We start from the raw sequence: 17,113 nt of genomic DNA on the forward strand, positions 1-17,113 counted from the left end.
TGATCAACATATTTGAAATACTTTAACTATTTCCTTAATAGTAGGAACTAACAAATAAAACACATTTACAAACACAATTTCACTTTTTTTTTTTATATGAATAAGTTACAAAAGTTAAGTGCTTTGTTTTGTAAAAAAAAAAAAGGACAAGATCCCCAAATAAAATATATAGGCTTATGCATATGACTGGTAGCTGTAATCAAATATTATTCTTTTTTTTTTTTTTTTTTTTTTAACAGATGAAGAGATATATAATTGAATAAAAAAAATGCAATGAGAAAAAAGAAATGTTAAAAAATGGTACAGCATTTAAGTCCTTGCTGATATTTTAATTAAGCATCTGTGTTAGTTTCCCAGTGTAAAGTCCACAATATGCTACAAGCTACAAAATATATATATTAATAATAATAAAAAAAAAAACTAAAAAAGTTTTAGTTAAGTAACATAAAAAAAAAAAAACTTTGAGTTTGTAAAATATAAACAAATCTGATCAGAGCCGGCACTTTGGGTGTGCAATCTGTGCATTTGAACAGAATGTTAGTCCCGAGGTTTGGGTGCCACCGCTATGCTGCCAATTTGTGCCTTTGAGAAGATGTGCCTTTAACTAGTGGCAAGGTCTTCTACGGTCTTGTGCCTGTTGGCCGTACACCACTTATTTTTCACTAGAAGTGGTTGCTCTTATTTTAAATAATTATACACTCATTCCAGATGAGTTATGCATATGATTTCTTAGATAATCCATAATAGACCATGCTTGGCCAATAACTGCATAGAATTCAGAAATCCACCCAGATCCATGTATCTTCACGTAGCTCTTTGTAACAAGGGTATTCTGTGCGTAAGACTCCGCGCAAAAGGAGACAGAATATAAAAATGCATGAATATTATTTTTTTGCTGTATACATAAAGTAAAGCATTCTTTTCTCTGTGGCAGTAAATTCATTTCAAAGTTTGTTCTCCGCACTGACTCAGGTATTCCTAGACTGAGCGCCTGAAGTCTTAGGTGAAGGGCTGGACTGGATAAGCGCGGTGGTCAGATCTTCGCTTAAGGCCATTTCCTTGGAATCAAGGAGGTGAAATTCAGCGCAGAAAAGCAAAAGGTGCAGATACAAGGTGTTCAGGTGCGGGTGCAGTTCGAGGTTTACCACGGTTTTAAAGTGACACGTGTATATGTGACCGAGGAGGTGAAAAAGTAGGCGAAACGTCTTCTGTATGGCTGGCTTAAAAGTTTTTGGAAATTCTTTACCTGTCAAAAAGAAAAAAAAGTATTCTCTTTAAAAAAAAATGGACAATTGTCAACGTAAACACGATATCAAATGCACGACACCTAATTATTGAAGATAAATTAAAGTGGCACTTAAGTTTAAAAATAACTTTGGTGTCTTTTCTAAAACCATGCTGCTTTATTGCTATTTTTATTGTGCAGCTCTCTTGGTAGCATTTTATAGAGCAAGACATTGCCTCAATATATTCGAATAGCAATGCTGCTAGCTTATGCATATATCAAATGTTATAAATCTATATATTTTAGCAGTTTTAAAAAACAACCTTGTTAGCTGTTGGAGGTTGATTGCAACCATTTTGGAGGTTGATTAAAGGGACACTATAGTCACCAAAACAACTTTAGCTTGATGAAGCAGTTTTGGTGTATAGATAGTGCCCCTGCAGTCTCACTACTCAATTCTCTGCCATTTAGGAGTTAAACCACTTTGTTTATGCAGCACTAGCCACGCCTCCCTGCATGTGACTTCCACAGTCTTCCTAAACACTTCCTGAAAAGGAACCTACATATATAGGTTGATTTATTTCACAGTCCACTTAACCTAAAATGTATCTCCTGCTCTGTTAATAGCCTTCTAGACCCTACAGGGACCTCCAGCGTGTGATTAAAGGAACACTATAGGGTTGCCACCCTAAATATAGTAAAATTTTACCTTTATTCCAGTCTGCTGGTGCTGGTTCTGCCCCTGATCTGCCTTCTTGGCCGACATCATCATAAGTCATCATCCCATAGAAAGCATTGAATTGGCTGAGATTGTCAATTCTGATGATCTCAGCCAAGTAGGTCAGACAGTGGTGGAGCCAAACGCTGCCCTGGCCAATCAGCATCTCCTCATAGAAATGCATTGAATCAACGCATCTCTATGAGGAAAGTTCAGGGTCTCCATGCAGCGGGTGGAGACACTGAGTGTCAGCACTGCCCCTGGAAGCACCTCTAGTAGCCATCTGAGGAGTGGCCACTGGAGGTATCCCTAGGCTGTAATGTAAACACTGCTTTTTCTCTGAATGCAGGGACAGGCATTAAGCTGTAGGTTTTTCTGGTGACTAAAGTGTCCCTTTAAAGTTCAATTTACAGAGCAGGAGATAAAACAAAACGTCTAAAGCAAGTTAACATCTGATTAAAAATGACACCATTGTTTTCATGCAGGCTGTGTAAGTCACAGCCAGGGAAATAGAAACAAAAGTTATTTAACTCTTAAATGGCAGATAATTGACTGCACACTATATCTATACACTCATACTGCATCATTAACTTAAAATAATTTTCGATGCCTATAGTGTCCCTTTAACATCAAGTTCTCTTTTCATAGACAAGGGATAAGAAGGATTCTTCACTCACTATGCTTGGTGGGGACCAGATTTTCATCTGTCAGGAGTTTCTGGATGATGCTGGCAGCATAGTCTGCGTATTGTGGTGCCGTACACTTCCTCTTCCGGCCCTTCTCATCTGTCCACTGAATTTGTCTAAAAAAAAAAAAAAAAAATGTTAAAGAACCAGGTTATAATCATATATTAATTGGTTATTACTCACTTATTTCAAATCTGACCAATACTAAAATAATAAAAAATTAGTCAACCCAGATGAGGTAAGTATCCAATATTATTTTTACTTGACTCAAATTTGGTTGTTTTCATCTTATTTTCACTGCGTACACACAGAACCAAGAAGGCCCTTTTCCATCCATTTATCCATGTATGTACGTACATCTGCATGTCAGACTTCCATCTGTCTTTTTATAATGTAGGTTGTGCCACAATATATTCTAGATGTCAGAGTTTGTTGCCTACGTGCATCTTTTGTTTTATTTTACAACTTTCATTTGTGTATCACCGGGCATTGCACAATCTAGAGACACTTATTAAAACATTGCCCGTGGTGGTACGTGCGTTCGCACACTAGCCTCAAATAGTAGGTCCAGCGCCCCTGTTGGGTCCAAGATGCGCTAGCTATTTTAGCACAAACATTTAGGGCGTTTAGGCACATGAAATAAATGAGGCTGCCACATGCAAAATATGCATAGAAATGCACTTACAGTGAGTATCAGCCATTCCTACTCCTTTTTTTTTTACAAAATTCCTAGTGATTCATCAGCATGTATTGCATTACCTTTAAGCAATTATAACGATCTAAATGTGGAATTAGCAGCAACATTCCATTGGTTATCATATTGACTGCTGCCCATTAAAAACAATGCTTCAGAACTGCCCTTTATCGCTAACCCATTTAGTGTCCAACATACACTAATCTAATTAACAAGTGCGCAAAAAGCTGAATTTTCTGTTTACGTAACATACATTGTCAAAGCGTAGACATCACAGGTAGAAATTAGCTAAAACTGGGATTGTACTGAGAGACGGTTTCAAAAAAGATGTCCTCAAACAATAGGGAAATAAAGAAGAAAACAAATATGGCTATTAGGAGGGCGTAGAGCTATTGTGAAGACAAACTGAATATTCTACATTTTTGTTACGGGTGTCACTGTTTACTCAGCAACAAGCCCTTCAATGTCATGTCTAGCTGATAACAGAGATTTTTATAGTCAACTTCATTCTTGCTTGTGCCTGTATACATTCCTGACAAATAGCCTTTCAGCAAGGTCAATGAATATCTCTACACGTTCTTCAAAGTAAAGGATCAGAATCACCCGCATTACAAGAGAAGTCAGATATGGCTAAATCAGCAACTAGAATTCTGGGGGCTCACTTTTTATCCATTAGTTTCAACACTCATACACGTATCCCTTCTGTCCTGCTGCCAAGTCCCCCATAGCAAACATACAGAGCATGCGGGTATTTCAGATTCTAATGGGTTATCAGCTGTGTAATCTGGCAATTTTTTTTTACATTTATTAAGTTTACTCCGTAAACAGCAATTTGTAGTGAACTCCAAACCAAGTGCAAAATTCAAGCTAAAATCGGCCAAACTGTGACTATTGTCGAGTTGGAGATATTTTCCAAATCTGCAACTTGATTTTCAGCCAGTGTTTGATGAACACATCCTTTAAACGGACACTGTAGGCACTATAATTATTGTATCTCATTGAATTGTTTATAGTGTCTGGAGTTCACTGTCCCTTTATTCAGTGTTAAACCATTTTGGAGCTTTCCATAGCCCGGCCCCCACTGGAGGCGTGGCTAAGGCAGAGATTATACACTTCCTTCCAACCATACCAGCAAACTGTGCGTTGATAGGCCGACCGTGGTCAGCAAATGCACTCAGCCAATCACAGCTGCCCATTTCTGTTCAGACAGCACAAACCAGTATGAAATCTCTCTCTCTGGATCTTCCAAACTATTGCAAGCTTAGCTGTACACAGTATAGGAAAACTGAAATCACCTGGATCCCACAGTTATTGTATTATATATGTCTGTCAGGACAAACACCATGCTTCACTGTGAAGTATGGTGGCTGCTACACAGAGAACAAAATGGCAGTGTGTTTGTAAATGAGCATATCACTTCATTCCTAAATCAAATGCATCTTTTTTTGACCCACTCCCAGTGCTTTCAGCTTATCGCTGCATGCATGGGTAAATTTTAGCTTAAATTACATCTGTCCCCTTGGAATGACGTTGGAACAAGTTAGTACCATGGGACACAAGGGAACAGCGACCTAAATCAATACTGACGGTGGAATAACACGCAAATCAATATTGACGCAAGCAGGATGAGCAGAATCAATATTGGCATAAGGAGGACGTTCGGCATCAATATGGAGAGGGTCATGGGCAACTAGTAACCTGACACCTAGCTGAGACCATAGCTGTTTTTTAGGCCAAATGAGCTGTATTGGAGAAATTTTCCGTTTGTTTTTCCCTTGTCAATTTTCCACAGTTTGCAGTTCACAAAATAAAACCAACTGATTGTAAAAAAACAAACAAAAAACCTTTGTATTACAAATAATAAGATCTTCTGGATTTCTGACTCAACTGAACCAAAGTTTGGTCAAATCTCAGAGAAACTGGATTGGTAATCCACTCACAATGATCACTTGTCATCATCGACAGTCCTGTTAGTGGCAGCCCACCCAGCGCTCAAATATGAAAGCAGAAATTAATACAACGCATTGAAATAGACTCATTGGATCAGCTCATGATTAAATGCTAAATTCAGCGAAGGGTGCGTGTAGATAGCTCTTTGCTATCCCTCGCAATGCAGGCAGCAGGTGCACGCCGAGCTAATTATAATCCCCAGAACAGTCAGCTGTTTCTGTATATAGACGTTACATGGCAACTTGCTATCAACAAGGCGCTTTTGCATGGTTTACGAACAAGTGTAACTTTGGAGTTCCCAAACTCTTGCCTCTTGGGTGAAATGATGGATGTTCAGCAAAATCTCCGAAGCACAGCTAAGAACACAACTATTCAAAACTTTTTTTTTTTTTTTTAAGCCAAGTGATCACGGCTTATAAAAAGCACTTCCTGACAAATGGATCTGAGCACTAAAAATTCCACTTCCCAAATATTTCAGACATGTAATTGCTAAAGTATTGGGCAGCTGATGAAATCATTTGTTTGTCTTGGTTTTGTCCCCACTGACCACTGTGCAAAGTGAAGTCATTTTGTTGCTTTAAAAGTCTTGGATATTGAATCAAACATGGATGGAACAAAGACAGATTAAATAAAAAAAAAACAACAAAAAAAAAAACACAGCAACAACAACAACATCATCATCATAATATTGTGTAAAAATCTGGTAATAAAATTGCTGTATTGATATTTTTTATGTTCATTTGTACTTTTGTAGTGCAACAACAGATACAGGCAAATTCAGATAGATTCAATGCGAGAGAAGGTATACATGTCGAAAAAATATTTGCACAATTTTAAAACGGTAAACAAGATATGTAAATGCAAGCAACACAAATAGGAAGTTACACATATTAAACTGGCGGTGATGTGCGCACTGCTTGCATGATGGTGTATGAAAATTGGTACACTTGTATAGTTATAACATACTAAAAAATATTTTTATCTATAAAGTGTTACTCCAGGCACCATGACCACTTCAGTGTTTTAGAGTGGTTATGGTGTCTCGAGTCTGTATCTCAGCATTTTGCTGTGAAATGCTGCACAGCCCTTTCGGCAGCGTCATTGGCACATCATCAGGCATCCCGGAACTTTTGTTCTACACAGGCTAATTTCAATTCTGTGCAAATTGAGACACACTGACACTCATTATTGGCTGGGAATAACCCCTCCCCCCCCCCCCCCCCCCCCTCTTCCAATATGTAAGCAGGAAGGGGCAAAAGAAAAATAGGGCTGTACCCAACGTCTCCTTTCAAAACAACCAATACAATGTGACCTGTAGTATTTTGGGTGCTTAGAGAGTCCCTTTATACTTATACTTTTTTTTTTATTTTATTTTATAAACGGCCGACAATTTGCAGTGAACAGAAATAATCTCTTCTGTCTGTGATTTCCAGTATAAAGCCAGTGTGTTTTCAAAAACACAAACAAAATTCCATTGCAGGGTTTGTCCTTTGACATCAATAGCCACGTTTAAGGTTAGATGGCTTGGTGATTTCTTAAGTTGACAGATCATTTGTGACAATTGTTCAGCAGATAAAGATGCCTTTTTGTTTCCATAAATACCTGGCATTTTGTTACAAACAATGCTACTTATCAGTGACCTGTCACCTACACAAAACTATCTTATAATACTTAAAAAAGACACTATAGGCACCCAGACCACTTCATAGAATTTTCCCATTATCCCCTTACAAAAACCTGCAATGTAAAATGATTTAGAGAAACTGCAAGGTCAAGACTGTTTAACAGACAGCCACTAGAGGCGCTTCCTGCAGTTTCACGGAGTTTGAGTCTGTGAAACTGCAACTCGCTGCTTCAGTTATATTCAGGTGCCCTTATCCAATTTTATCGGCTGAGCAATTTGACAAAAAAACAACGCGTCTCTCCTTGACCCAAAAGAATGACCTGGCTGCATCCACCTGAATAATGTTGAAATCATACTTCGATACAGTGGGGTGCAGCAAAAAAGTTCAGGTTCATTTTTTATGTCTGTGGCCATGTTGTAAATATGAATCTATGTATCTATATCTGTGTGGTTGTTTATGTCTGTCATGGTTATTTGCTGAATCGAGAATTCAAGATTAAATTCAAGAATTCAAAGTACATTTCAAATTTAAGACCAGAGTTGTCTATATGAGAGCATACAGAATGGATTTACAGACTTACAGAATTTTTCAGCTGCATTGACTCTAAATTTATAAATCACTTGGAATTCTCACTAGTAAATGACCCTGTGTGTCTGTATGTGGTTACATGTATCTGTGTTTGGGTATTTGTATATATCTGTGTCTGAGTGGTTGTAGATGTAGATAATTGTCACTGTATATGTGTTTGGGTATTTGTATATATCTGTGTATAAGTGGTTGTAGATGTAGGTAATTGTCACTGTATCTGTGTTTGTGCATATGTATATGTATGTGGCCATTCTCTAAAGATATAAAAATCGGACACAAAAACCAGCAGTGCCCCCAGACAAACCTGGTGTAATGACAGCATCACCGGAAGCAATTAAATATATAATTTATCTTTATAATAAAAATATATTTTTTCGATTCATTGCTAAAGAGATGCAAGACCTTAAAGGGGACTTTTTAATAAAGGTTAATTTTAAAAGCCGATAAACCGTTTAAACCTATAAAACATTAAAACCTGTGAAACACACTGGCAGTTTTAATGGTTTACCAATTAAGGTAAGTTACTCAAATTAACTAAGTAACTATTTAGGCATTAATAATAAATATATATTTTTTTTTAGGGAGAGAGAGTTTTCATTCAGGAAGATTAGTGTCTGTTAGACCTGCTTTGTAGTCAGACAAAACTGCTTCTGTTCTATGGCTGAAACAGCATTTACATTAATGTAACTATTATAAATTATATTTGTATTTTATATTCCTGTGTCACTTTAATTCGTTCACCAGCACGGTGCACACAGGGTTAAATAAGCGAAAGCTTAATGGTCAGTAACAAGTCTGTATAATGTTTATGTTGGCCCAATAAAAGGCTGCAATAATCTGCCGAGAATCCAGTTAAATTTAGCACAAGCATTTTATGATCTCAATTTCTTTTTAGCAGACTGCATGCTGAGCAGAGAAAGAATTCATCGTTAAAAGGGGCCATCTTGACTGAAGATACAAAACAGCAGCCCTATGTTGCAATAAGTCCACGCACACATACATGCCATCTGTCTTGCTTTTACCAGAACTGTCCTGACTTTTTGGCTCCTGTCCCGGTAAGATTGGGTCACTGGGTCTGTCACGTACTCTGAAATCTGCTGGAAGTTTTGTTTGTGACCCGTGCTATTAAAAGTACCAAAAGTAAGTGGTACCATGGACAGATATCCAAAATTTCTTACTTGTACTACTACCTGGCTACTGAAAATGAGAAGGGGAGACGCACAGGAGAATAATATATCCCCAGAGCCCACTGTGGCACCTTGAATGCTTACAACATGCCTCTACTTCTCAATTACGATGAAGGAAGTTGATTTTGGGGCACCCAGTGCTCACATCTGGTTTAGGAGTGTTTTAGCTGTTTAGCAGTCTGTGACCAGAGTGAATGGGAGCGTGATCAAATTGGTTTTCTATTGCCATGATTCACACTGCTGGCCCACCCATTTCTGTCCCATCTGCATACTTGCCAAAATTGTCAAGGTTACAGCCTATACCTCACCTTTCATATCCTTGCTACCTCCGAATGACTGTATCATGAGGTAGATTCTAATCTTTTGTAGAACCTAGGCTCCCATAATACTGATCCAGCCATGTTGGTACCCAGTCTTTAGAGATACATGGCAGCAGATTAAGGTGCGTTGCATAGTGAACCAAACTTCATAAGAAATGATCCTGGGATTGAACCCAGAGGGTGTCCAGTGTGCTGACAGTTGCAAAGCCCCTCTATGCAGTCTGACCCGGTCTAATGTCAGGGGGAGGGTTCTCACCAATGACTGCCGGAGACATGAGTAGCCATCTCCTGAGATTCGGCCATTGAGTGCTGCCGTGGGTCTGCACCAGGGATCAACATATGCCCTCTCCCTGCATGACAACAGCAGGGAGGACTGATTTTTTTTTTTTTTTTTTACAAATTACACATTAATACTACTAATAATTAATAATAAGGCTCCAATCCCACCCCTACACACACACACTACACCCACTATACACGCACTAGTCCTCCTAGTCTACATCAATTCCAATGAGGGTAAAACATAAAAATAACTCTTCATACACACACAATGCAATCTCTAGACACACATACACACAAACTGCAACTTCTAGATACCAACACAACACTCTACAGCCCCTATAAACACACTACAGTCCCTACTGACATACACAAACACACTGTACAGCCCCTACACACACACACGATATATACAGCAGCTCTTATACATTAGCACACACACGTCACTGCTCAGTCAACATCACTATTCTCCCAGGCACAATAAATGTCACTTATAAAAGTTACATAAGAACTCGTAATGTCATTCTGCAGAACCTGTTTATTGTAAACGTTACATTAGAAGTCATTGTAATGTTGTTCTGCAAAACCTGTTTACTATATCATACTTCACTATGTTGAAATGATGAGTAACCCGAGGCACAGGAGGAAATGTGATGTCAGCCCAGTATGTGTGACAGTTCTCACAATTATTTTACCCATCAGCTTCCTCCTAGTGCGGTGTACTGCATGTGCACATGTTCAGAGAGATCGAAAACTGCACAAGACATTCTGATATGAGCAAACTTTGGATAAGGAACAACTGGTTTTCATCGATGAAAAATGGGACATCGGAGAGATCAATTGTGATATCAAAACTGGGGCCTAAATTGTCACTACTAGATCTGAAAAGGCTTCTAAATATTAAAAGGTACACTCCTTGCAGCTCAAGATCCCCTTGGAATAAACCCAAGAGGCTTCTTTCCCAGGAGTGGGAGCTATATTGTCAGTTTTCGACCAGGGACTCCACCACCGTTACAATGCTGTATTTAGTCACAAGTACTTACGTTGCCCAAGCTTTCATGGAGGGACAAGAGGTGATGGTGCAGAATTCAGAGATAGATCCGTACAACAAGCTGACATGGTTATAGAAGGCAGAGGCTGTAAAATAAAAATAAAAACACCATTATGAAACAAAAAACAATTGTATTGAATAGAAATCAAAATGGCAAAACATAGGCTAAAATAGCTCATTTGGAAAAAAAATAAAATACCCCAATTCAGGTACAGTCACAACTTTGCTATTTTTTGCCAAAAATGTTGTAATTCTCTACAATTCAGAGTTTAGTGATTAAACACCCTAATAACCTATTTCACAAAATAACTGTACTGGTGTAAAAAGTGGAACAAACTGCAACTTTGTTTACGGTGTTAAAGTGAGGAATTTATTCACTAAAACACAGAATTGTAGTGCAGAAAGTAAAAATATTGTTTTTGCACACATCACATATAGTTGCAACTTGGCTATTTTTGCCAAAATTTTGCAATTCAGTTTTTAGTTTACTATAATTTTATAAGCTGCTAAACTCGGCTGGATTAAATAATTTTTCGGCACAGAATTTTTGAAAAAACACGTGATGGCTGCTACAGTTAACCTATGATTTATAGAATATTTATCTATGTGCTATTTTGGTACTTACTAATAAAGTAATGATGTGGTCTGTGTATTCGAAAAACTCAGCAGCCATGTTTTTTTAGCGCAGTTATTGATGTTTTACAGTATTTTCCCATATGAACTGCAAACAGAAAGACTTACAGACACTGGTAGAATGACCGAGGGGTGGATATCTGGGCCCTCGGGCAGGACAGAGCCCTGGGAACCACAATATGGAAGTTGTTTACCTTGCACAATATGCGTGGCTTATCTGGGCACTTGGTCATTAACCCCTTAAGGACACAACTTCAGGAATAAAAGGGAATCATGACGTAATATTTCCGTCATGTGTCCTTAAGGGGTTAATACATTTATGACATGACCACTGTGATGGATTGCCCTTGGTACATGACTGATTGTTTATGTTTCTAGCCATGAAAGTAGTACGGTCATTTATCAATTCCAATGAGGGTAACACATAAAAATGACATACTTCAAGGCTTGTAAACAATATTATTTTTATATTTGTTAATGTCCCCTTTAAACGTCATGATCAGGTGACCCTACCAAACACTGGCAAGACTCCCCATTTAGCAGAGTATAAAACACACAATGCACACTAACAGGATGTTTCACTAAAATTGCATAGTGACATTCTACTTTAAGGCTAGAGTAGCCGTACTGGAAGCTACTGAGAATTTTTCTAGTTCAATTATTTTGGCCTTAGATTTGACATTCACTTTGAATTTGAGACAGTTCTCCCTTGAGCGAAGAGCACTGTGAGAATGTATAGTTTATTGCATTTAAAGGAACACTATAGTCACCTAAATTACTTTAGCTAAATAAAGCAGTTTTAGTGTATAGATCATTCCCCTGCAATTTCACTGCTCAATTCACTGTCATTTAGGAGTTAAATCACTTTGTTTCTGTTTATGCAGCCCTAGCCACACCTCCCCTGGCTATGATTGGCAGAGCCTGCATGAAAAAAAAACTGGTTTCACTTTCAAACAGATGTAATTTACCTTAAATAATTGTATCTAAATCTCTAAATTGAACTTTAATCACATACAGGAGGCTCTTGCAGGGTCTAGCAAGCTATTAACATAGCAGGGGATAAGAAAATCTTAATTAAACAGAACTTGCAATAAAGAAAGCCTAAATAGGGCTCTCTTTACAGGAAGTGTTTATGGAAGGCTGTGCAAGTCACATGCAGGGAGGTGTGACTAGGGTTCATAAACAAAGGGATTAAACTCCTAAATGGCAGAGGATTGAGCAGTGAGGCTGCAGGGGCATGTTCTATACACCAAAACTGCTTCATTAAGCTAAAGTTGTTCAGGTGACTATAGTGTCCCTTTAAATCATTGCTACAGTGCAGTGTATGTTAAGATATACACACACACCATCCCATCCTCCCTCTACTATACCCAAGTAGGGTGTCACACTGTAAACAAGTACATTTATTGTGACCTGTAAAACAAATATAAAATCTTTGCTGTATCCAGTCTAGCACGCTGAGCATTGCAAATCAGAGACAAAATGCTTATCCCAGCTTTTACAGCCCAGCTTTATTATGAAATATGAAATCATCTGCAACCCGATTCCTTCATCGCAGGGTTAAACGGGATATTTAATACCGGCGCCATCCATTTATAACAGAGCCACGCCAACACGGAGGTCTCAAATGAGCTATAATTCTATATTATGTCCAACTCCTATGACACACAAGTGGTAACGAAAACAGAGTCTCTTCCAGGCTGAATGAAGAGAATAAAAAAAAATTAAAAAAAAGATATATAAATAAAAGGGAATGTGTTCTGAAAAGACTGAGTGGGGAAGGGTAAATTTGCGGTTGATGATTTGAACGAGATGTGGAAAGTTCAGTCTGCAAACCTCAGCCTTAAATAAGCATTCTCCAGTTCTGCTGCGAAATGAGAGCACTTTGCCATGAAGCAAGTTTACATTTAAACTAACACAATGGCAGGGCCCCGCGGTGCATTATAGTATAAATAAATGTAAATAGATAAAATATAGAGCTTTACTGATCTGATTCGTGGTGACAGTAAGGGCCGGACTCCATGACAATATAGCATTATGTAAGACCATTAATATTATTGCTGGAGGTCAAATGCCATATAAGATCCTCCCCCCCCCCCCCCCCCCCCCGCCCCACAATGCCCCCAAACCATTACAGCTCCCCCACTACACACACACTTCGGCTGTGCTTCTAGCAGAGGATTTGTCTTAGAGGGGCAGGCAAGCTATGGGGAAATAACACACAGTTTGACAGGTCAATCACCCCCCAGCACCTAAAGGCTGGCAAGCAGCGATTCCACCTCAAGTCAAAGCTGATTTATCGTATTAGTCATCACTTCTTTGAAGTCACTGAATTCTTTAAAATAAGAATGTCTGTTTGATTTGGCTTCTGAAATAAAGAGGTCAGGGAGTGTATAGAGTGTTATCAAACAATTATTACCATTTTTGCATTTTACATTAGTATTTATTTATTGATTACATATAGCGGTTGTGTTTGGTTTTGTTTTACTAATGAGATAATGATCAGAAATTCTAACTGATATTCAAACTCAAGGCCAGAGTAGTCGAACTGGAAGCATAGCTGACTTGGAGAATTTTCACAGTTCAGCTATTTTGGCCTTAAGTTTGAAATTCACTATGACTTCCAAACAATTCTCAGGGAATAACCCTGATTGTGAATCGTTAGTAAATGTAACTACGCAAATTTATACACGGATTAGGAGTTAAAATTAGCAGGACATTTCTGCACCAGTGACACTTTAAATATGAAGGTGCTATATCCCAGTTTGCCAAATAAACCAGCGGTGGAACTACAAGCGGGGTGGACGCACAGCGTCCCATTCACATGCTGAGGGGGCCCATCAGGTGGCCCATGCAATAAGGCCATCTGATGGGCATGTGTCATCAGGGGCCCAGTTGTATGCTGCAGATCTTTTAATAATGGCTGCCGTGGGAGGAAGTGGGGGCCTGTCACTTTCTTCCAGCTATCACCCAATAAAAACACACGGGAAGACAAGGCAGAGAGGAGTGGGCACAGACTAGGATAGCCAGCTCCTAGCTCCATAAAACCTCAGCCAGCAGAAGTCACCCTTCTGCACCCAAAAGTCAGGAAACAGGAGAGTGGGTTCAGATTTTGACCAGTATGTATACCATTGTCTGTCTCTGTGTCTGCATGTGTGTTAGTGAATGTGTCTGTTTAACTGCATTTGTATCAGTGTGTGTCACTGTATGTGTACATGTGCATACATCTCAGCATTCAAACGTCAATACTACATATAAACACGCCTTGTATCAAAACACCAACATTGTGTATGAATACACCTCTATATGCAAAAAACAACACTACACACAAACATACCCCTACATTCACACACACATTACTCCATACAAAAACATACTTACATTCAAGTACCTTTTGGCCACCCTTGCGATAGGAGGGCCAAAAAATGTTTGCACCAGGGCCCTCTCCTCGTTTGGCCTGCCACTGAAATAAATTGACGTCTGTGCCTCTAGACTAAGATGCACGGGGTCAAAAATCACTACAGTGAGACTAACCAGAGTGATCACTGTGAAAGCATCACTGTCAACGGATGGCAGTTAACTGCACAAATTAATCACATCTAAAATGTATTTAGTCTGAGATAATAAAAACATAAAACTGCTATATTAGTCTTATTAGCTCTATGACACCTTCATTTATAGCCCAGTAAATAGAATTTTGATTTAAGCAACATTCAAAATAATTTACAAATGTATCTTTAACGTAATCCTTTTTAATCTCTCACAAAGGATCAGTAACCAAATGCAGTAACATTTGTCTTTGAATTGTTTGTGTCTGTCATGTGTTGTCGTGTTGGGCTGTCCAAAAGTATGTTATTACATGTAAAAAAATCTCTCATTTGTGTTTAAAGCGTTACAAATTACCCCAGCATTGCACCTGGGATGCATGCTGTTACGGCGAGTTGCCATGGTGACGTCACCTGATGCTGGTCAAGTGTCACTGACACAGAACTACAGGTTATGAAGGGTAAATTTAGCGAACCTGTTGCTATTAATCAATAACAGCAGTGGAACTTTACAACGGTTAAAAAACAGGACTGAGCAATGAATGTTGGGAAATGGAACTGTGTGAATCTGTCCTTGTATTGTCCTACAAATATCCATTTTAAACCCTAAACGGGAACGGTTAGTTATCTGGAAAATGCACCATTGAATAAAACATTGTTGATCACCTCTAACTTGTGTTAACGTTATTTTCGCGAGATGCTTTGTCTTCTTCTAAAATGTATATTAACGCTCTAGTAAATTATATCACATTTAAATTCAGTCTAGCCATAAGCAGGGCACATATTGCAAAGAACAAAAACAATGTTTAATTCTCTCCTCTTTCACTAACCGTATCCAGTGGTAGAAAGGGGTGATTGACAGGTTGCCAAAATGGTGGCACCCATTTCCAGGATGTATATGTGCCTTTCTCAATTTAATTTTTTTTTTTTTTTAGACCTGTTGTTACAAATAGGGGATAAGTAAACAGAATATTACATATCCTGGGAAGTGATGGATCCCCTTTAAGTAATACAAGTGAAGAGTCCTGGCACATTAACTTAAAGGGTTAAAGGTTTACTCCAAGAACCATAAACACTTTAGTGATTTGCAGTGGTCATGGTGCCTGGAGTCAAGCAAAGGGGAGTGATATCAGTCAATGAGGATTGGGCTTCAGGGAGAACTTAGACTCACCTGTTGAATGAATGTGCGTTTTAGGTTTTTTTTGTCTTGGTTTTTTTTTGGGGGGGGGGGATAGGAGGGATAGGGGGGAGCAAACCACCTTAGAAAGGGTTACTCTAACAGTTTTTGTGCTTGGAGTAACCCTTTAATGTGAACCTATTGTGATTTGAGTTTCATCCTCAGCAGAGATCATGCATCCATTTAAGCCTTTGTTTGGCAAAACTCAGACAATGTGAGGTTCCCTTTAAGATGTTCATGGGCGGTAAATCTAGATCTTAATAATTAACATCCTCTAGAACGGTTTATAAATATGTAACAAAACAGACCAACAATTTTATTCAGTAATGATTAATCTAGGTTTTTTATTCCTTTCTGGAACACGTCCAATTTAAACTTGGCATCGAAGGATCGGCTGGGAAAAAAGCATCAGGATAAACATTTCACAACAACATGATGTAACTGGTGACTAAATTATAAAGATAATCAGTACTTTGGAATGTGCATAGTAAATAATGTTTATAATGACAAAGTGTTCATTATACCACAAATAACCACAGCACAGTCATAAGGAGTTCTGATTAAGTAATCTAAGAAGACACGGAATACACAGTCAGTGGATGGACATGTAAATGCACATACATGCACATGATTTGGTTCAGAAACTGAACTTTGACCTGGCATAAGATGGACCAGTAATTCATAACCTTTTTTGGACCAAGGCACAATTTAATGACAGTTACTTTTATCAAGGCATACCTGCTTTGTTTTTGTGCATTCGTCCATAAATTAATCTTTTAGTCTGAAAACAGATACCTCTCAATTCATTTTTAATGGAGGAAAGGTTTTTTTTTATTAGCTACATGATTCAGATTTAGAATTTTCAGGTATCTGTATGAACAAATGTATTGGCTTCAAAATAATCAAAAGGCTTTGTTTCAAACGAATACATTTGATGTCAAACAAATCGATTTATTTATGGCTGGACGCAACAAATGCATTTATCTATTAGCTTTTCTTTTTAACCTCACCAGAATAAATTGTACATATATTTCAATATTTACTATAAATGCTAATAACAATAATACGATACACACACTTCTTGCCAAAATGACTTTAGAGTTTTAATGAAATTGCCAAATAAGAATCCCATTTAATGATGATACATATTAAGACACGCATTTTAAAGGACAACGTGCAACCCTATCACAGCCCTGAAGTCCATGCCATCACAGCGCACCTTATTGTTGTTTTGATTTGATTTGAGATACATCAGTGTGCCCGTGTTGGGCGAAAGATATTATGGATAAAAAACTTCTGCACAAACAATAATATAATGATAAATGTGCTCTTAATGGGCCCATAATGGGCAAGATTTTAAGGCCAAACAACAATGTCAGTATGGCACGAGACCTTTGTACCAGTGCCAACCTTAGCTATGGTCTACGACAGAGTT

General features: G+C 38.2%; 1 protein-coding gene across 2 annotated transcripts in view; it reads right to left on the minus strand.

Annotated features, from left to right (window-relative positions):
- Window positions 1-317: 317 nt before the first annotated feature.
- The window catches only part of LOC134577219 (MOB kinase activator 2-like), a 45,998-nt gene continuing 29,202 nt past the window's right edge, over window positions 318-17,113 (minus strand). For both annotated transcript variants that reach the window (XM_063435895.1, XM_063435894.1), the window contains exons 4-6: window positions 10,316-10,409; window positions 2,621-2,745; window positions 318-1,246 (exon numbers count right to left, since the gene is read on the minus strand). In XM_063435895.1, the coding sequence (XP_063291965.1) occupies window positions 969-1,246; window positions 2,621-2,745; window positions 10,316-10,409 (497 nt within the window). In that variant the 3' untranslated portion in view covers window positions 318-968. The remainder of the gene's footprint in view (window positions 1,247-2,620; window positions 2,746-10,315; window positions 10,410-17,113) is intronic.

The sequence above is a fragment of the Pelobates fuscus genome, chromosome 11 (genome assembly GCF_036172605.1).
Source record: "Pelobates fuscus isolate aPelFus1 chromosome 11, aPelFus1.pri, whole genome shotgun sequence".
NCBI lineage: Eukaryota > Metazoa > Chordata > Amphibia > Anura > Pelobatidae > Pelobates > Pelobates fuscus.